The sequence below is a fragment of the Perognathus longimembris genome, chromosome 1 (assembly GCF_023159225.1).
Source record: "Perognathus longimembris pacificus isolate PPM17 chromosome 1, ASM2315922v1, whole genome shotgun sequence".
Taxonomy (NCBI): Eukaryota; Metazoa; Chordata; class Mammalia; order Rodentia; family Heteromyidae; genus Perognathus; species Perognathus longimembris.
In genome coordinates, this window is record NC_063161.1 from 90,945,211 (window position 1) to 90,967,244 (window position 22,034).

General features: G+C 41.2%; 1 protein-coding gene across 2 annotated transcripts in view; it reads left to right on the forward strand.

The window, feature by feature from the left end:
* The window catches only part of Gna14 (G protein subunit alpha 14), a 165,857-nt gene that overhangs the window by 67,354 nt on the left and 76,469 nt on the right, over nucleotides 1–22,034 (forward strand). For both annotated transcript variants that reach the window (XM_048332104.1, XM_048332095.1), the window contains exon 2: nucleotides 15,857–16,041. In XM_048332104.1, the coding sequence (XP_048188061.1) occupies nucleotides 15,857–16,041 (185 nt within the window). The remainder of the gene's footprint in view (nucleotides 1–15,856; nucleotides 16,042–22,034) is intronic.

Consider the following 22,034-nt stretch of genomic DNA (forward strand, 5'->3'; position numbering starts at 1 on the left):
CACACTCTTGGAGGCTAAACCCCATGCTGCTATCCAACACTTGGGCCACAGACCAAATTAAAGATGAAATCAACGAATTCATAAGCCACAATGACAATGAAAACACATCACAAAGAAACCTATGGGACACAGCTAAGGCAGTACTGAGGGGCAAGATCATTGCCCTCACACTCACATTAAAAGAATGGAAGCAGAGCAGGTGAATAACCTCACGATGAAACTAAAACAACTGGAGAAACAAGAAATGACAGAATCTAAAATGACTAGGAGGGGAGAGATCACAAAGCTTAACCAAGAGATAAGGTCATAGCCACCAAAATAGAAAGACAGCCAACCATATGGGAAAGGATATTTACCAGCACAGCAACAGACAAAGGCCTGATATCTGTCATCTACAGAGAACTCAAAAAACTAAGCCCCCCCAAGCCCAATAAACCTATTAGGAAATGGGCAAAAGAGCTAAAGAGAGACTTCACAAGAGAAGATATAAAAATAGCAAAGAAACACATGAGGAAATGCTCAACATCCCTGGTAGTAAAGGAAATGCAAATAAAAACAACCCTGAGATACCACCTCACCCCAGTTAGAATGGCCTATACCCTGAACTCAGGAAACAACAAATGCTGGAGGGGCTGTGGGGAAAGAGGAACCCTTCTCCATTGTTGGTGGGAGTGCAAATTAGTACAACCACTTTGGAGAACAGTATGGAGGTTTCTCAAAAAGCTCAATATAGACCTACCCTATGACCCAGCCATACCACTCCTAGGCATCTATCCTAAACAGCAAAACCCAAGATATCAAAAAGACATTGTACTTCCTTGTTTATCGCGGCACAATTCACAATAGCCAAAATATGGAAACAACCCAGATGCCCCTCCACAGATGAATGGATCCAAAAAATATGGTACTTAAACACAATGGAATACTACATAGCGATTAGGAATGGTGAAATAATGTTGTTCGCAGAGAAATGGTCAGAACTCAAACAAATAATGTTGAGAGAGACAAGCCTAGAACACAGAAAACAAAGGGGCATGATCTCCCTGATATATGACTGTTAACAAAGGGAGACGGAGAGACAGTAGAGACCAAGTCTGTGAATACTGTATATGTTCTTGATACATTGTATATTGTATATATGTCTACCTGACCTGGACAAGGGATAGAAAAACAGGACGTAAGATATCACAAGAAATGTACACACTGCCCTACTATGTAACTGTACCCTTTTTGCACAACACCTTGTAAAAAAATTTATGTTCAATTAATAAACAAATAAAAATATTGGGGGGCTGGGGATATAGCCTAGTGGCAAGAGTGCCTGCCTCGGATACACGAGGCCCTAGGTTCGATTCCCCAGTACCACATATACAGAAAACGGCCAGAAGCGGCGCTGTGGCTCAAGTGACAGAGTGCTAGCCTTGAGCGGGAAAAAGCCAGGGACAGTGCTCAGGCCCTGAGTTCAAGGCCCAGGACTGGCCAAAAAAAAAAAAATTGGAATGGCTCAGTGTGTCCTGAGTCAACAGTAGTGCACCAGGAAAAGAAATTTCTTTCTCTCAGGAAGAAACCCTATGGAAGACCTTTTCATGAGCACTCAAGAGTTGAATAGGTACAAACTTGCTTGTTGATATGGGGTGGAGAACTGAAGGGGATGAGTGTATCTCATTTACATTGGAAAAGGCTCCTCTGAATCAAATGAATTATTCCAAAGCTGTATGGTGACTTGACCAGGAGTTCGAAGAAAGAAAGCATTTGATAACTAAGCTGCTAATGAATTCTTATTAAGTTAATGAGTTATTGAGTATGCACTCTTGTGGCAGATGGTATCCCAAGGTGTTGGGTTCAAAGGAGAAGCTAGCTGCTGATTTAAGGCAACTTTGAGCCTGTAAAGGCTTTTCCTTATCACAGGGAATAGGTTACAAGACCTTCATGGATGCCTTAAACTGTATACAATGTCATTTCCTATATACACCATCTTCCTTCCTTCCTTCCTCCCTCCCTCCCTCCCTCCCTCCCTTCCTCCCTCCCTCCCTTCTTTCCTCCCTTCCTCCCTCCCTCCCTTCCTCCCTCCCTTCCCTCCCTTCCCTCCCTTCCCTCCCTCCCTTCCCTCCTTCCCTCCTTCCCTCCCTCCCTTCTTCCTTCCCTCCCTGCTTTTTGGGTGAACAGTGACAAGTGACTACTGGGTTGGTAGATTATACGTAGTGGAAACATTAGACAAAGAATAATTCATACCCAAGGGAAGATGGAGTGAGATGGCACCAGATATCATCGCACCTCTCAGAAAAACCATGCAACTTAAACATTATTGTTTCTGGAAACAACAGATGGGCTACTGTTGTAGTGAGAAGACATAGAAACAATGTGACTAACATACCCACAACAGTATGTAGAGACAAAGCAGTGATAAGGAGAAGGCGATGGGCCTGCTCTGTGGATTCCACAAGATTCATGGAAAGGCGATGTTGAGTTGTGAGGATCAGGCCGATGGGTTGATGAGGAGCCACTGAGCTTGTGGGGAGGTAAAGAAAGGAACAAAATGACAGGCCCTGAGGTGGATGACATCTTTGTACCAAATCTTGTTACTATTTGCCTAGTCTTTACCTCTTTCAGTCCTAAGTTGGACATTTCAAGAGGAAATTTACATATTTTGATCACAACAGGATAAAAAAACACTACTTATTTGTATATGCAAATAAGTCAAAATAAAACAAGTTTCATATATTCCCCTAATTTCAAGAAGATCTTCAAAGGAACAGCTTCTTTCTAATGTGGATGACAATGTCTGATACCTTTAAAGACTAACAGAAACAGAACTCCTATGCTTGCTTTACCCTCATTGCACTTGCAGCTGCCTGGGTTGAACTAACATTTCTTTCATTTCCATTTATCTTTGGGGGTGCGGAGGATGGATGGAAGAGGGGGTCCCCTATTTTGATCACAGCTGGTGTTGCAGGCAAACATTGCTGTGTTTGAAAATGGTTTTCTGTGGGGCTGGGAATATGGCCTAGTGGCAAGAGCGCTTGCCTCCTACACATGAAGCTCTCGGTTTGATTCCCCAGCACCACATATATGGAAAACGGCCAGCAGGGGCGCTGTGGCTTAGGTGGCAGAGTGCTAGCCCTGAGCGGGAAGAAGCCAGGGATGGTGCTCAGGCCCTGAGTCCAAGGCCCAGGACTGGCCAAAAAAAAAAAAAAAACAAAAAAAAAACAAAGAAAAAAGAAAAGAAAATTGTTTTCTGTGACTATTTGACTTCCCTTTCTTCTCCCTTAATGTCTTTGTTCTGATTATCATCTTCTCTCTTGAACATAGCAAAATCAAACTTTTGGACAGTCATACTGCCTTTGCATGGGCAAGTTCTGATGGAGGCTCATTGTTAACCATTCTCATGTTAGATCTGTCTACATATTCTTTCAGAGGTAAAGAGGCCAATATTTCTGTGTGAACTATGGGTATGATTTTTTTTGATGAATGTTCAAGAAGAATGGGGAAATGTTCACCTTCAAAAACAGCAGGGGACTGGAAGATCCTAAAACCATTCATGAAAAGGCATATAATTTGCCTTTTTAAGGAAAACAATTGAGCATCTGAAAGTAGAAAATGATCTCATGACCTTCCTGACGAGAGAAATGAATTGTTAATAGAATCACTAAAATATTATCTGTGAGTCACAGCATTTATTTGGGATCATAGTCTCCCTATCATTTGTGTTGTTCATTCATTTTGGGGGAAAGAATAATGAATAGCTAGGGAATTTTCCCAAATAGAGTTTTATCACTAATAAGCATCTGATAATTAAGATTATGCATATTTTATTACTTTTATAGGACCTTATACAGATGAACTATCGACACAGAATGAGCACAAATTGTGTAATTCTTTTTTATTGAGACAAGGTCTCCCTATGGAGCTCAGTTTGGCCCAAAGTTGCTATGTATCCCAGGTTGCCCTCAGACTCACAGTCCTTCTACTTGAGTCTCTGAAATGCTAGCATTACAAGTATATGCTACTATACCCTGCTGAGCTATGTAATTCTTTTCAGGATTACTTCTAATGTTTAAAAAGATCTTTAGATCATGAAACTACAAATGAAGGTAAATAAATGCCAATCATTTCCTGTTATAAAGTAGTTAATACTCATCTAAGTGCTTATATTGAGTTTTTAAAAGTAAACCGCATTTATAACAAATTGTGGAAACTTGGTTATAGAGATAAATAGCTGAAAGTTAATTTAGAATAAAAGCCTTGTTGTCTCACTGAATTTGAACTCCTAAATGCATTTTTGACCAACATGAAGAGTACATTATCTTTATTATGTTGAGTTCAAAAAATTATACACAAATTCTTTGTGATTAAAAATTATTAGTGGCTTGGTGTTTTCGCCTGCTATGACAACTACTCACAAATTAAGTTTAAAAATAAAAATACTTTTCATGATCAAAATGTGACCCTTAGATGACAGGAAATACCAGGATGTATGCTGGCCTTATCAGTGAGGGTCGATTCCAAGGCCCCTCTTGGATATCAAATTCTGAATGCTCTGTTTAAAGGGTGCAATATTTGCATATAACTTGCACACATCACTCTATATTCTTTAAATCATCTATAGCTTACTTATAGTATCTAAGATAATGAAACCGATATTTAAATACTTACATAAAATTGGGAGAATAATGACAAGCAAAATATCTGCTTATATTCAGAAGAAGCAAATTAAGAAAAACATTCTGCATCTATCAGTATGGAACCCAGTAACGTAAAGGGCTGACTGTGCTGGAAATTATACTCTCCTTGCCTAGTCACTGAAGATAAGGTTGCATATTGATAAAAAAATATAATCAGAATCACAAATACAATGGCATCATTTGAGTTGCACATTATTCTTTTAACTTCTCAAGTTGTCTATTGTGCTTCTTCACTTAATTTCTTTTCATCTTTTGTTTTTTAATTTCAAAACTCTTCTCCCCATTTCTTCTGTTCAGAATGTGGTCAGAAACCCTGTCTCCAACTGTATCTGGTTCAGTGCTGCCTAGTGCCTCCCTGTGGGAGGAGCTGAAGTTGGAGAAGGTGCCTGGTTGTTGAGGAACAGGGGACTAAGTAGAATTGATTGGGTGATTTTTATTTTGCCCTGCAAACTGAGCACCTGCAGGAATATTTTATCCATGTTGAAGTGAAATTGAAACACAACTGAACGTGATGTAAAACTCTTGACCCTTTCAGTTCCAGGCAGTCCACAGACTCTGTGCATCAGCCTTTATGGAGTACTGGTGAAATGTGTATGTCCAGTTCCTGCATTGGATAGTTCAACTTAATGCCTAAGAATCTACAATTTTTTTTTATTATTTATTTTTTTTTGCCAGTCCTGGGGCTTTGACTCAGAGCCTGAGCACTGCCCCTGGCTTCTTTTTGCTCAGGGCTAGCACTCTAACTCTTGAGCCACAGTGCCACTTCTGGCTTTTTCTGTGTATGTGGTGCTGCGGAATCAGTCAATCAGGGCTTTGTCCATGCTAGGCAAGCGCTCTACCACTAAGCCACATTCCCAGCCAAAGAATCTGCATTTTAACAATGCCCCGGTTTACTATCTTCTACCTCCAGTTATTGCCTTTGGCTTCTACTTAGCACTTGGGTTGGGAATCATTTGGAATTTCCACCTGAGTTTTCTCTCGCAGACTAGAACCTTTAGAAGGAAGAGCACTGGAGCAGGAGTACACACAGGTGCAGAAACTCCCCTTGAGGAGTGGGCTGTGGCTCAACACCCAAGGTCAGCCAGTAGCTACTGTCCAAGGTCAACCTGAGTTAGAGTATGCCAAGTAGTAAAAGTCACCGACTTTCTGCTCTGCTTGGGCCTCTTTGCAGCTGAGAACTCTTTGTGTTCAAAGACAAGGTCTCACACTTGATCAGCTGGTGCTCTACCATTTGAGTCATACTTCTAGCCCTGGTTTTGTGGGGTTTTTTTGTGCTAATCCTGGGGCTTGAACTCAGCACCTTGGTGCTACCCCTGAATTTTTGTGCTTAAGGCTAGTGCTCTACCATTTCAGCCACAGTTCTACTTCTGTGTGTGTGTAATTGGAGATAAGAGTCTCACAGACCGTCCTGCCTGCCCAGACTGGCTTTGAACTGAAGTCCTCAGATCTTAGCCGTCTGAGTAGCTAGGGTTGCAGACAGGAGCCACCAGTACCTGGAGTTTGGTTGGTTATTTTTGAGGTTTTGTAAAATTTTCTGCTAAGGTGGCGTGCTACTGCAGTCGTTGATATTTTAGCCTCTGGCATAGCTAGGATTCCTGGTGTGAATCACTGGTGGCCAGCTGCTAAAGAAAATTTCTCAGTTCATCTATTTCCATTCCACAAAAGCCCTGGTATGGAACTCAAGCCTCTCAGTGCCGATGACTCTGGCTTTGGAGTGTCTTTTCCTAGAAAGAGCAGCCTACCAGGGTGAGGTAGCTTTGGTAAGGTCCATCCTCCCTGAACCAGGCAGCTCTATCCTTACTGCTTCCCAACTCAATCACCCTGCTTGCTGACAGGGAACAGTACCTGTCCATGAATATTTGTTAGGCCCTACTCTGTCTGCTCGGTTTTCGGTTCCAACAATTATTTGGAAGTAGAGGACCTGCTGTTCACATCAAATTTGACCACATCATATCCTCTTCTCCCTCAATCCCAGCAGTGTGTCTTCACTTTTGTTTTAAATTACTTTTTCTTCTCTTTACATTGCACCCTGTGACACTGAGTAAAAACTCGTTTCCTTTGCAGGGCTCCAGAAAACACCAAAAGCAATGCTGGCAATGGCTCTGCCCATCTGGGAAGCTTGCTTCCTCCTTTCTTTGGTTCTCAAGGAGGCCAACTTTCTGAATTTGGGATAAGTTATAGAACAATCGGTTTTCTGTTTTGACATCCTTGGTCTATCACTCATAGAGTTTATTTTGCATTGGCTGCTGTTCCTTCCTGGTTCCTAAAAGCAACTTCTGTTCTCTGCCTGAACCCTTCTTGGTAATTTAAAATTAAGTTTAAAACTTCAACCTCATATGGCTTTCTCAAATCCAAGCAAGCCTAGAATTTTATCATGAAGACTTTTTGTTAGCCCCTTCTGTTAGCTGGATAAGATGTATGGATAGAATTTCAGAATTCTCTAGAGAGAAGGGGAGAGAACATGGGGAGAAAGGAGTTTTCTTTAAGGACATTTTTACAAAAAGAGGGTCATTAGTATTTCATTTTATTGTATTGTATGCTTATTTTTGGTGCTGGTCCTGGGGCTTGAACTTAAAGCCTGGGTGCTGTCCCTGAGCTTTTGTGCTCAAGGTTAGTGCTCTACCACTTGGAACCACAGCTTCACTTTGGACTTTTTTTGGTACTTACTTGGAGGTAAGAGTCTCACAGATTTTTCTGCCTAGCCTAGTTTCAAACCACAATCCTTAGATCTCAGCCTCCTGAGTAGCTATGATTACAGCCATGAGCCACTAGCACCTGGTAGGTCATTTGTATTTTCTAAAATGTGGTACTCAGATCAGTGGAAGCAAGCAAGTTATTTTTAGTTGAAATTGCCAGTTTTATGTATCCTAGTACGTTTAACTTGATTAGTCATAGAGAATACCAGTTTTTCCACTTCTTCCATTTAGGCCTCTTTTTTTTTAATAGCAATGTTGTCTAAATAACAGATAAATCTAAACATGATTTATAGGAGGCCTAAAGATATGACAAAAGTCACAATATTGGTACATATGACTGAGGTTTGAGAAACACTATTAGAGTGATAAGCCAAGAGCAGGAGGCTCTAAGTCCTGCAAGATCAAAGACACAAGGATAACCCATAGTATGAGGGAAGCAGGCAGAGTTGAGGTTTCATTTAGAATGCCAATTATCTATCTATGCCAGCCACAGAAACCAGTATTGTGTCATGCTTACGTTTGGGGGTCAAAGGGAAACAAAAAGGTCCAGAACCAAACTGACAGTAAGGGACTTGGCAGAATTTCAATGCCTCAGTCCCAAAGTAGCTCTGCCCCCTGCTGAAAGGGCAGAGGGTGGGTAGGGGCAGGCTGGGTTCTGGTGAGTCTGAGGCTGCCCAGTGTACCACACCCAGAAGTTACTCACTGACTTTATGTTAAAAGACTATTGTTGGGGGATACTGATAAGCCAGTTCCTCAAAGAGCAGGCTCTCCGAGCTGCTAACAGTTTCAAAGTTCTACCATGCATATGTTCTGAGCAATGCATTTAGGCAAGGCTGCCATTGCACAAACAATAGAGTTCACTTACATCAAGCAAGATGTCAGGCTGCCACACAGAGGGGAACTGGCTCAGCCTGTTGCTCCTCTACTCCTTATCTGCACAGCATGGGACTGGCCTGCGTTCTGCAGGCCATTGTAGGACACTGCTGTGTGTGTATCTGAACATAATCATGATAGACAAAAAAAAGTATAATAGAAATACTTGTAGATAAGAAATTTTTCAGCTCCCTTATAAGTTTATGAGATGAGCACTGGACATGGTCCTTTGTTGACTAGAATATCGGTAAGCAGTACAAGACTATACTTAGAGCTAAATGGAGAAGAGCCATTGCCCTTACTTATATTTACAACAAAATCTAGAAACAGGATTATAATTTTATTCCTCTTGCTGCTTTGTAGTTTTGCATGTTAGATCCAGGATGGAAAGCACTTCCAGGCTGCACATTCCCCTGTGACATCTAAGTGAATGTCTTGGGAACCCAACACCAAAAGTTTCTAGTTAAATTCTTCCTTTCCTTTGAATGGACAAGCTGCTCCTGGGGGGCCAAGTTCTGCTTTGCTCTCCATCTGCAGTTGTTTAGGTTGTAGTGGGGCTCACCAGCTTGTTCATTCTGTGGGCTTTACAAAGAGACAAGCAGAGCAGATGCACTACCAACCCTAGGTTTTAACCTATATAGAATCAGGCTATTTTTTTTAAGAGCCAAATTACCCAATCCTCAATTAAAATCCTCCAACAAAAATTACCAGTAAATTTCCGTCTATAAGTCATAGCCCTTAAATTTTACTTTTCCTGAGTCAGTGCATAGTTGCATGCTCATTGTTTCTGGTGAGGAGTTTCTGCTTAGAACAGGTGAAGAAATGCACTTCTGATGCTTAGCTTGTGCTTACCTGGTCCCTGTGGTCCTTGTCGAAGCTGCCAGTATGGAAAGAATGATGTCATCTCCCACTTCTCCTTGCCTGCTCCCATTCAGAACACAGTTCTTCAGGCTGGGAGGAAAATCCTAAGTCCTGGGAAGAGGGCTGTGTCACTATTGCTTTTTGGAGGGATTTTCCCAAGGTAAATCCAGCCCATTGTTTGGAAGTATGGAGATTAATGTAGACAGCTGGACTGAGCCCCAAGTTCAACACCAGCATGCTGAAGGAATAACCTGTTTATTCTTGGATTCTCTGTGCCTTTTATCTGGAAAAAGACACTAACTGGGCTGTGTGGAGGCTTGAATGAGAGACTTCCCCCCTCTTTTTGTTTCTGTATGTATGTATGTATATGTATGTATGTGTGTATGTATGTATGTATTTATGTATGTATGTATGTATCTATGTATTGTCCAGGGTACCCTATCCACTTCACTCATATCTCCAATCTGGCACTTTACCTGTTAATTGGAGTCAGAGTTTCACAGACTTTTCTGCTTGCACTGGCTTAGAACTGAGATCCTTTAGTTCTTAGCAGCCTCCCATGTTGCTAGGATCCCAGGTATGAGCTACCAGTGCCAGCTTTTGCTGTGTTCTTGACCTCAGGCCCTCAGGGTAGGTGTCTCCCTCAATCTCTTCTTTGCCTTTAAGCCTGCCCTGTTTTGCCCCTTGTTAGTTTTCTGTTTGAAAATCTTGAACTTGAAACCAAAGAATATGTATTTTTTCCTCAGGCCCTCGGGGTAGGTGTCTCTCAATCTCTTCTTTGCCTTTAAGCCTTCCCTGTTTTGCCCCACATTGGTTTTCTATTTGAAAAACTTGAACTTGAAACAAAAGGATATATATACATATATATATATATATATACATATACATATATCTATGCATTTCCTATGAAATGAAATGAACCAACAAGTCCTGGCAGAAGCACATATTCATTTTATTTGTTTTAAGTCATAAGGATATGCATTCTGGGGTATGCTCAGCTTGGTATTCTGTGTTAATATTGTTTAAATAACATATGAGGTTTTAATCATCTGGTTCCTTGGCTGAGGATGGTCGGTTCAGGATTGTGTTACTCCTGTGACTAGCATTTTTTTGTTTTCAAATTTAACTTTTTCTTGTTATTACAAAGGTGATATACAAAGGGTTTAGCTACATAAGGCAGGCAAACAGTACATTTCTTTTTTGGACAATGTCACCCCTTCCCTTGCTCTCCCAATTTTTCCCTCCTGTTCTCCCAAAGAATATTTTTTAATATTGGTATTTAGTAAATACATTTGAATCTTTTTTTATTCTCAAAAGCACTCTGAACATTTTCTCTTTTGAAATACTCCAAATCCAATCGCCCTTTAAAAACTATTCCTGTGTTTGATGCGGTGATAGGGTTGGCTTTAGCCTCTTGCAAGTGAATAGCTCTGTCTGCCACAAGGCCCTGGTGTAGAATTTTGGGCTGTGTCCAGAATGATTTTTCTTCTTTCAGAGCCAAAATCAAAGCTTGTCTTGAGGTGGTTACATAATATTGTGTTTGTATCGGCTTTGCTGTATGTAAAATGTTGAAATATTGATGTTGGCTTGCGGGTAACTCAGTAATGGAATAGAATAAGGCATGGTAGTGTCAGCCGGGGTGACAGCAGGGACTCTGGGACGCTGCTGCAGGAGCAGAGAGCAGCTAGACTGACGACTTTGGACACGTTCTGACTGTATAAGGCAGAGGAGAAAAGAGTGCTCTGATACTCCCATTAGCTTTTCTGACTGGGTCTGGGAACCCAACAAATACAGATGTGATTGACAAAAAAAAAAAAATCTAACTTAATTTTGTATGAACGAGGGCATCCCCATGAGAGTGAAGTCTGGAGAAATGACCAAAGCAGAGTGCTTTTATACACTTAGAATGACAGAACATAGAGGCATATGCAGTCTAGCACAGTGGATTCTAAGGCTATTAGCAAGAGATGAATGGGGTTGGGATGAATAGAAAACGATGGAAGAGGGCTGGGGATACGGCCTAGTGGCGAGAGTACTTGTCTTGTGTACATAAAGCCCTGGGTTCATTTCCCCAGCACCACGTATACAGAAAATGGCCAGAAGTGGCGCTGTGGCTCAAGTGGCATAGTGCTAGCCTTGAGCAAAAAGAAGTCAGGGACAGTGCTCAGGCCCGAGTCCAAGGCCCACGACTGGACAAAAATAAAAACAAAAAACGATGGAAGATGAACATTACTTTTGAGTTTGTTTATTTGGGTTCAATGCAGTCCTGATCACCTGTCTCTGGTGATGAAAGCTCTTTTCCAGACTTGATATGAAAAGGGCATCCTTCCAGAAATGATCTTTATGGCTTGCTGCATGAAGAGAAAGTCAAGCCCAAATGGTCTTTTCTGAACATCAATCCTCAAGGGATTTTAGCACAAAGCAATCAGCATATACCAACTGGACACCTTTTTTCATTTATTTTTTCAATAAAGCCTTCCAAGAGATCCTCACATTCTCACACTCATGTGACAGTGTGAGGCAACCAGGAATAATCATTAAAAAATCATCATGACTCATGAGGGAGACCAGTGTCATCACATTGTCTCTGTACATTTCCTAGCTGGTTTTCCTGAGATGGTCCATGGTATAAGACTGATGGAGGAAAACTGATATCTTCATTGGTCCCACCTACTCCTTTGTCTGTATGGCCAGGTGGGGGGCAGGGATATTGGAGCTTTAATTCAGCACTTCCTATTCCTTTTTAGCTTTTTTATTCATGGATGGTGTTTTGTCATCTGAACCACACATCTACTTCCAGTATTTTGCTGGTTAGAGATAAGAGTCTCTCAGATTTGTCTGTCATATACTCTAATCTTAGATTCTTGAGTAGCTAGGATTATAAGCATGAGTCACCAGTGCCTAGCCACTCCCTCATTTAGTGGTTGAGGGCCAGCTCCCAGCTGTTTTTGGTCTCCAAGCTTTGCCTCTTTACTGGATATGTCCATCTGCAAACAAGCAAGTAGGCTTTGTGATGCTAATGGAGTATCCAGAGCGCTTGAGGGCTCAATTGAAAGCCTGGTTACTGAAGGTGGGATGAAGACAAAGGGAGTTCTTTCTAGGAATTGTGGTAGTATGCTGAACGCTGAAAGCCCAAGGCACTGGGTTTTCCCTAACTTTGGAGATAAGCAGACCCCACCTCCCTTTCCTTAAGTTGGAGTGTGATAACAGAGGAGCTGCTTGTGAAGACATTCTCCTGACCATATATTTTCCCTGGGGTTCCCAGCAAGGTGTGAGCCTGCAACATGGCAGTCCAGCAAGGGTTCAGAACTCAGAGTGTGGCTGCTTAAGATCTGACCCCTTAGAGCAGTGTAATGATGTCCTTTCATTCATAAACAAGACTTCATTCTCTAACATTGGAGCCTGCCATTGGAGTCAAGCTGAGTAAATCCCAGTTCTTTTTCTTGCTGTATGAACTTGCAAAGATTAGATAGCCAATTGGAGTTCCAAATTTCCCATCTATAAAATGAAGATAATACATAGAGTAAGTCTGTCTTGTGTGGCTAACATCTAATAACATGCAGTTACAAATGTATACCTTTAAATAAAAAGAAATATTAAAAAAAACCCCTGAAATCCCTGCACATAAATGATACAGCTCAGTTGAGGCTCTGTAGCTTTGAGTCCCAAGTTATTGCCAGTTGTGTTTAAATCACTTTGTGATCTGCAGAGTGTTTCTCTGCCCTTAATTTTGTGAAAATTCGCCTCCCCCAATGCAAATGGTGTCCCCAAAGTGAAGGGAAAGAGGGTGTGTGGAATCAAAGTGGTCCAGCTGAGATCTGTTGAAAGGCTGCCTGTCTTCAGCGGAAGTTGGCAGCATTATGGGGAAAATGAACCAAGCATCCAAACACCTAATGATGAAGAGCAACAGTACAAGAAATGTACCCAAGGCCTAATGTATGAAACTGTAACCTCTCTGTACATCACTTTGACAATAAATATTTTTTTAAAAGAAGATAGCCTTTGGTTAGCCATGTAATGTGTACAATAGTAATTTTTGTGACAGTAATGTAGACTTCAACACACTGAAGCTCCAGGTGATGGATGCTCAGACCTCTCTATGAAATAGGTACTTTTGAGTTCTTTAAACATCCTAACTGTAAGCATCCTAAGCATTCATAGTTCTTCCTCTGTTACCTTGGAGTCTTCACACGCAAGGATCCCAAAGGCCTACTGTACCTCAGAGAATGGCTCTGAGACTTAGAGGAGATCATTTGGATAGATTTCCTGGAACAAAAGTGACTACTTTAATATTTTCCCGTACCAGAACTGAATTAGTCACTTAGTATGGGTCATCAGGAATAGTATAGGGCTTCTTTAAATATATATATATATATATATAATTTTATTATTATTAAGATATTATACAGAGAGGTTACCATTTCATAAGTCAGTTAATGAGTAGAGTAAATTTCTTTTCTTGATAATGTCACCCCTTCTTTCATTTTCCCATAGTTTCCCCCTCCCATCCCTGCCCACAAGTTACATCATTTTCCACATAGTGAGCATAAGGCTTCTTGTATGCCATTTCTGTGTCCTTTTATGTTATGGTTAAAGTCATTTTGACACACACACGGCACAGGGTGCTTGAGAGGGAAGATTGGCATATCTTATTATTTCATGTGGTAGACAGTGCAGACAGTTAAAACTGGGTGAATTGTTTCTATCAACTATTTAAAAAATAGTTCATGTTCTTCAGCCTTAGAAAGGAAGGGGATTCTAACATATGCCGTAGCATAGATGAACTTAGAGAAAGTTATGCTCTGTGAAATAACCCAGGTGTATTTCTGTCACATGAGGTATCAAAAGTAGTCCTGTAGGGCGCTGACGGCCTATACCTGTAATCTTACTCAGGAGGTTTAGATCTGGAGGATCGTGTGTGTGTGTGTGTGTGTGTGTGTGTGTGTGTGTGTGTGTGTGTGTGTTTGCTAGATAGAGAAAGCATATTTATCTAGCCTTGAGCAAAAGGAAGTCAAGAACAGTGCTCAGGCTCTGAGTTCAAGGCCCAGGACTGGCAAAATAAATAAATAAAAATAAAGGTAAGTATGTACCAAGTGTAAGATAGTACACCAGCCACAAAGAGAGCTTATGTGAGTAAAAGCAAACATGGCCTCTGTCTCTTAAGGAATCTACAGACCGGGAGGGGAGCCACATAGTAAATGAAATTATAGTAAGAGGGAGTGCATATTGTACAGAACAACTGAGATATTCCAGACTTGATCTGGTCAGTGAGACCATGCACAGCTCAGAGCACAGGGGAGCCATAGGGAAACAGCCTATCCAGGAAGAGAAGCGTCATGAGGGAAGACCCGTGTGGCTGAAGTGCAGATTGGAGAGAGTGTAGTCAAAACAGGCTGGTAAAGACCTCCAAGCCTTCCTGCTCACATGAAGGTGCTTTGTCTTTCTTCCTGGGCAGAGTGGAAGCCATTGGTGCTAAAGATGGAGAAACAGATGGAAGAACAGGTTTGTGTTTTGACAGAATCAAATATTCAGGAGAATTTCTTTTCTTATAAGAAAGAATACTTCCAAATATTGAAAGTGCCAGTACCAAGCCTTGTATTCTTGCTCATGGTTGCTGTTTAACTACTTGAACCACATCTCCAGTCTAGCATTGTGCTTGATGCTTAGAGATAGTCTCTGGGACTTTTTTTTTTGCTAGGGTTAGCTTGGAACCATGTCTTCTAGGTCTCAGCCTCCTGAGTAGCTAGGATTATAGGCTTGAGCCACCAGTGCCTGGCTTACAGAGTTTTTATCTCAGTTGAGTTTTTGCAACAAGAGCATCATTGGAGAGCTACAGGCCATAGGCTTAATTCTAGATTGTTATTCTACCAAAGTACTATCTACATGCTTCATGCTCCTCCTCTGGAAAAGGTCTTTATAAGAAAAATGTAAAAGAAAATGAGATGCACAACTATGATTTTTATGTAACTATGAGTCACCGTAGCATCAGAACTGACTGCATATTACTATAATTGCATGTTCCCGGGTGTTCTGTTGGGTCAGTGAGAGATAGATGAGAATAAGATATTTATAACTATTGTTTCCTATAGCATAATTTTTTATTGCATTGTAGCAAGGCCCTCATGAAGTCCTAACTAGGATTTTTTTTTTAACATAATTTGTGTTTCTTTGGGTGGGAAATTAGGAAAGTTTCTCTTCATAGCATCTTATTGAAATACAACTTACATACCACAAAATGCATCTATTTAAAGTATACTACTTGAGTCATTTTAGTTCTGAGCTTGCTTCTCCTTCATTCTCACTGGAAGAAACTTCACTGTGTTGAGTATCCATCAGCCTGAACTGCTAATAAAAATCTTCAAGGAATACTTAGATCTGGAAATGAGTCGTGATTAGAACACATGTTCAAATCACAGTTAATTATATTTATCACTGAGACTATGTGAAAATACTTTAATTTCACTGTCTAATTCTATATACCTACACTGCAGATTTTATTACTTTTCTAGGCAGTTTCTCAATCTGAGAGAAATGTGGTCTTGGCATCATATTTCCTCTCATGGAGAAGGGATGGGGAGGCATTTCCTGGAGCTTAGTATGGCACTTCCCTGTAATCCAAAACTGAATAAGCCTGTGCCAAGCTTTTGCCAAGTGATATAGATTAATACCACCCAGAGATCCTTTCTCAAGCATTCCTTTTGAAATTTTGCTGACTTTTTCCCCCCCTTTTTCCCTTATTTGCAGGAACTGGTGAGAGTGGGAAAAGCACCTTTATCAAGCAAATGAGAATTATCCATGGATCTGGTTACAGCGATGAAGACAGAAAGGGGTTCACAAAGCTGGTCTATCAAAACATCTTCACTGCCATGCAAGCCATGATCAGAGCGATGGACACCCTTAGAATACAGTATGTGTGCGAGCAGAATAAGGTAAGATACACGGGGATTGGTCTTGTCTGTGAATGTGTGCCTTCCTACAAGGGCCAGTGACAATAGATACACTAAGGCTTTGTTCAGATGCCAGAAACTCTTGAGCTCAAGTTCTGGAATGAAGAAGATAGCTGAGAGGAGTGTGATGGTTTTAGATAGCCCTGAGGTCATAGTTCTGTAGGAATGCAGTCTGTAGGAGGATGCTATGTTATATGCAGAGAATAAAAAACTTGGGCAGCTAAATGATTATTTTAGGCACTAGAAAAGGCAGATACATCTGTTGCCCCTTTCAGCCAAGAGTTCCCATTGATTTCTTTACTGAAGCAGTGATTGATAGTGGCCAGCTCTTCGAGAATTTCCAGTCACAGGAAACTTTCATATCCACTAATGCACTGTAGATTGCTTGGTGAACTCTGGCAGATTTGTTTGTTTGTGTTGGGAGCTGGCCCTTCTTGGAAACTAAGTGATAGTTTCAGAAAGCATCCTGTTTGATGTTCCTGCTAGCGAAGTGTTCACATGAAGTGAGAGCTGGAGTCAGGCTAACATTTGTTTTTCTATTACTCCTGGTTGTTTAGAATGGGATATCAGAATGCTAATATGTAGGAAAATGGGATTTGTCTCTGACTTTATTAAGAATCTAGATGAGAACTGGACATGGTGGCACATGCCTGTAATCCCAGAATTTGGATGGTGGAGGTAGGAGAATTTGAAAGTTTGGCGCTATCCTGGACTAGGTAGCAAGACAGTCTGACAGAGTTGGTAGGGAGAGAGTTTACTTAAAATGATCAATACCCAGTTACGAGGATAAACAGGAAACCTTTGTATCAAGTGGGTCTATTTAAAAATAATTTTGCTATCAAGAATGTGTTTGCTCAAGCCTGTTATCCTGGGAGGCAGATATTTGGGGATCGCAGTTCAAGACCAGCCCTGACATAAAAGGTTTCAAGGCTTTGTCTCAACCAGTGGCTGGGTTAGCAGTAAATGCCTGTTTTCCCAGCTATAGGATAAACAGGTTGGGCATAGCAGTGTGCCTGTTGTCCCCGATGAGATGGAGAGATATATGTAGGAGGTTCATAGTCCAGACATCCTAGGATATCAAGTGAGACTTTTATCTGGAAAATCATGAATACAAGAAAGGACTATGGATGGCCCAGATGCTTGAGTGCCTGCATAGCAAGCATGAGGACCTGAGTTCAATCCCTTGTCTTCCAAAATAACTAATACTAATAATATCAATAATGGTAATAATTACAGTAATAATAATAGTAGCTATTATTATTTTGCTGCTAGAATACCAGAAATGGGATGGGCTTCAGTATGGACAACCTTACATGAATTGTGGTATTCATGTACATATATATGTGCTTATATACATACAAGCACATACATATATAAACATATATGTTTATATATAAACAAATACATATGTATATATACAGTATGTATACATACATATATACATAGGCATATACATATAAAGAAAGAGTTTCAAAGCATTGAGATAATTAAACCTTCCTATTTCTTGGGGACTAGCTTATATAGGAAAACATAGCAGGTACCCAATTTAAGACATATCTTTACATTCTCTCTCCAATTCCCATCACTTCCTGTTTTCTCAAGGTCCTATATAGGAACATGTCTTGCCTACAGTTTCCACTTTGAGCAGCTTTAAGTTCAGAAGCGTGTGTGGGCAGTAAGTATTTCTGTTGTCAAGGAATGCGAGAGGTTGGTCACTACTGTGCCATGGAGTGATTCTAGAAGCCTTGGTGATGACCTGTTTACCTGATGCTTTTGAGTCCACACCTATCTTTTAAAAAATTGAATATTCGTTATTATTATCAAGGTGATATACAGAAGAGTTAATGTTTCATAAGTCAAGTAAAGAGTATATTTCTTTTTGGACAATGTCACCCTTTCCCTCACTCCTAGTTTTCCCCTCCCATCACCACCTACAAATTGTATAATTCATTTTCAATGTAGTGTCTAGTGGGTACCACTGCTGCATTTGTTCACCCTTTGTCCTTCCATTTTGGTACCCTTCTTGCCCCCCACTTCAAAGACAGACAAAAAGAAAAAAACCTCTTGTTTCCATTTCCTGGTATTCATTTTGATAAGTATTATTTTATATGATCAGATGCACATAGGCACTGTATTTTTGTGTTCCTCTCCTAAGAGTGTCCTCCTTTGGTGTGTGTGTATGTGTGTGTGTGTGTTGTGAATACCTAGAGTCCTATATACAATTTATCATTTCCTGGTGTACATTAGATCTAGAGCCACGTGCATGCTCTTTTTTGAAAGCTACACTTTATTTTTCCTCACTATATTGTGAGATGAGCCTTTCTGGGGAGATACCTTGTAGGAACAGCCTAGAGACTTCAGTTCATCTTCTCCCTTGTTTTAGAATGTACTTTGTTTACCACTCACAGTCGGGTGACTGGGGGAAGCATGGAATCCAGGGATGGATTTGTAAACAGAACTATTAAGAAGGAACCCAAGTGTATAAGCCAGTTCTGCTTACCTTGACAACATGTGTTTGCAGAGCCTAATCAGGTTTACAATGTGTGTTTGCAGAGCCTAATCAACTTTGGTAATCAAGGCCTCTAGGTTTCTGTTTTTGTTTTGTTTTCCTTTATGGTCTTCTGGAGGTTTATTGCACTGAGTTTATTGACCAGGTTTGACACTTCTCCGTTTTCTCCTTCTCTGTCCACTTTAGTGCTTTAAAAATTATTTTATTCTTTAGTGGTCCTACTAAAGGGTTACCACTCAATATGCTAGTTTTATAAGTACAGTGCATCTTGGTGACTATCACTCTTCTTTTTTGTCAGTAGTGGGACTTGAACTCAGAGCCTGGTGCTGTTCCTGAGTTCTTTTGCTCAAGGCTAGTGCTCTACCACTTTGAGCCAATGTCACTTCTATTTTTCTAGTGGTTAATTGGAGATAAGAGTCTAATAGCCTTTCTGACAGGCTGGCTTAGAACCTCAATCCTCAGATCTGCCCAGCCACTATCACTCTTTTTTTAATCATCTTAAAGCTTTTATATAAGGTGTCTCTAGGTTTCTTTTTTTTTGCCAGTCCTAGCCTTGAACTCAGGGCCTGAGCACTGTCCCTAGCTTCTTTTTGCTCAAGGCTAGCACTCTGCCACTTGAGCTACAGCGCCACTTCTGGCCATTTTCTATATATGTGGTGCTGGAGAATCGAACCCAGGGCTTCATGTATATGAGGCAAGCACTCTTGCCACTAGGCCATACTCCCAGCCTCATGTGTGTCTCTAGGTTTCTACATACCTACATTAGTTCCCTAGCACTACTGTAGCAAAGTACCTCAAACTGGAGGGAATTAACACAACAACCATATATTTTTTTGCCACAATTCCTTATTCTAGAAGTCCAAAATCAAAGTTGACAGGTGCCAACGGGAGGCTCTGATAGAAAATCGGTTTCTGGCTTGTCTCTTTGGTTCTGATGTTGCCATAAATCCCTGGTGCCTGCTACTCCAGGGTCCCTCTGTCATGCTCCTCTCATGTGTCTTATGTTCATGTGGCATTTTCCTGGGTTGGTAACCAATTGGCTTCATCAAGTAAGGACACCCGTCATTAGATTGGGACCCATACTAATCTGGCCTGACCCACCTCAGCTTGATTACAGCTGCAAAGACCCTATCTCCAAATAACCCTTCATCCTGAAGTTTTGAGTGCCCATGATTTATTTTATGGGCACTACTGTTCAATCAGTATAGTCTTCCCTGGGGTCTGTGGGGTTCACATGTACCCTGTGTGCAAATATTACTCCATGCCAGTATCTCCAAATGGCTTCACCCCTGTCAGCATCAACTCTAAGGCCAAATCCAATGTAAGCATCTGTCAAGAAGTTTCCAATTATATTGTCAAAGTTATATATGAATGAAACTCTGGATATGTTCCTCTGGGGGGGGGGGTAGGGTTTTTCTCTGTCCACACTTATGAAATGAGGAAACAGATTAGTTATTATAACCTCCTCCCCTTCTCTCTTCTCCCTTCCCTTCCCCCTACCCCCTTTCTCCTCCCCTCCCCATCCCCTCCCCCTCCCTTCCCCCTCCTGTTCCTTCTCCCTTCCTCCTCCCCTGCTCCCTCCCCTTCCCCCTCCCTCTCTCTCCCTCTCCTCCTGCCCCTCTTCCTCCCCCTCCTCCCCCTCCTCTCCCTCCTCCTCCCCCTCCTCCTCCCCGCTCCTCCTCCCCCTCTGCCTCCCTTCTCCTCCTCCCTTCTCCTCCTCCTCCCCTCCTCCTCCCCCTCCTCCTCCCCCTCCTCCTCCCTTCTCCTCCTCCTCCCCCTCCTCCTCCTCCCTTCTCCTCCTCCTCCTCCTCCTCCTCCCCCTCCTCTCCCTCCTCTCCCTCCTCCTCCCCCTCCTCCTCCTCCATTGTAGTCCCTGGCACCATTCCCAAAGCTTTCTTCCTTTTTAAATTTCAACTGTCTAGATTCATGCTCCATAACTTGTTTCTAAGCTCTCAACATATGGCTAGGATGAACCACATGCTAGAGTGGTTTGAGGAGAGGTAGACAATTGAGTAGAAAGAAAATTCATTGACTTTGCAAAATCTGAGCCTTGTTCCTAGTTCCTCTGTGGATCTAGGGTAGAAATTGAAAATGTGTTTTTAAATCCCAGGCCCAAAGGCCAGGAATCCCACGTTAGCCTGGTCATGCATCTCCCATATGCCAAATAGAGACATGGTGAAGGGCAGAGAAAGGAGATTTATTACATGGCAGCCACGAGAAGGCAGCTCTTCAGTGCACCTTCAGCCATCTTCAGGGGTCTGGACATTGGCCTCAGGTTAAATAAGTGAGGCAGGTGGTGAGAAAGGAATGCTGCATAATTAGAACAGTTTCAAGTCACAGGTATGGTCTAGTTGACTGTTAGCTCAGTACTTGTCTCTGAAGGCTTGATGTATGGTCTGGCTTTTGGCTAATTTTCGTCAAGATGAAGAAGGCATTGCTTGTCTGGAGGACTGATTTGCCTTTTGCCCCAAGATGCTTTTTGGTGAAACCTGTTCTTTGTAAAGTGACTACAACAGGGACTGACTCAGATTAAAGAGCACAAAGTATGGTGGGGGGAGTGTCCATTTTTAGTTGATTCATAGGCCCAGCAGAAGCATCTTTACAGTTGCCTCTTACAGAATCAGCAAACTGTTTCTATAGTAGGCCAAGAGATAAAGTATTTCTGGTTCTGTGGTCTATATATACTCTCTTGCATCAATTCAGCCCTGTAGCATGGAAAGCAATCATGAATGATAATGTAATAACTAAACAAATAAGTATGGCTCATTGTAAATTCTACTTACAAAATACAAGAAACTATTTCTACCTCATAGGCCATAGAAAAATCTTGAGCTACAATGGACTTCTGTGGATTGCTGACCCATCTCCTCATCTAGTAAATGCAGACAGTACCTATGCTTGCTTCTTATTGAGCCAATCAAATGGCACCCCCAAAATATAATTGTAGTGTTGGACAAGCTCACAAATAAAAAATAGACGCATTATTTCTTCTGTTCCTAGTTATTTTCATCCATCTCTTCCCTACTGGTTTCCTGTGGGCTGTTCTTCTAATAATGGTCATGTGGGCTGGTTCTAATTCCCAATAGAAAACTGTAATAAAGTACCATGCTTAGTTCATAAAATAATAAAATGATGAATGTTCCAGTACACTCAGAAGTTAGAATTAGCTTAAGAATCATGCTATTTATTATCTTCTTTACAAAGTACTACATTTATTGAAACAGTTGATTAGTTAAGTCAGGGATGAACAAAACTTTAGCCTCACAGTAGTGAAATTTTTCCTTATTGCTGAATATTTCTGTTATTGTGCTGGTTTTGTGTGTGTGTGTGTATGTGTGTGTGTGTGTGTGTGCACGCACGCTAGCTGAGGACACTTAAAAGTATGCAAAAGTTATTTTTCAGTGTTTATTTTAATAGTCAATGAGATCATTGCTCAGCTAGGTTGTTGAAATCTTTGCTTATTTCT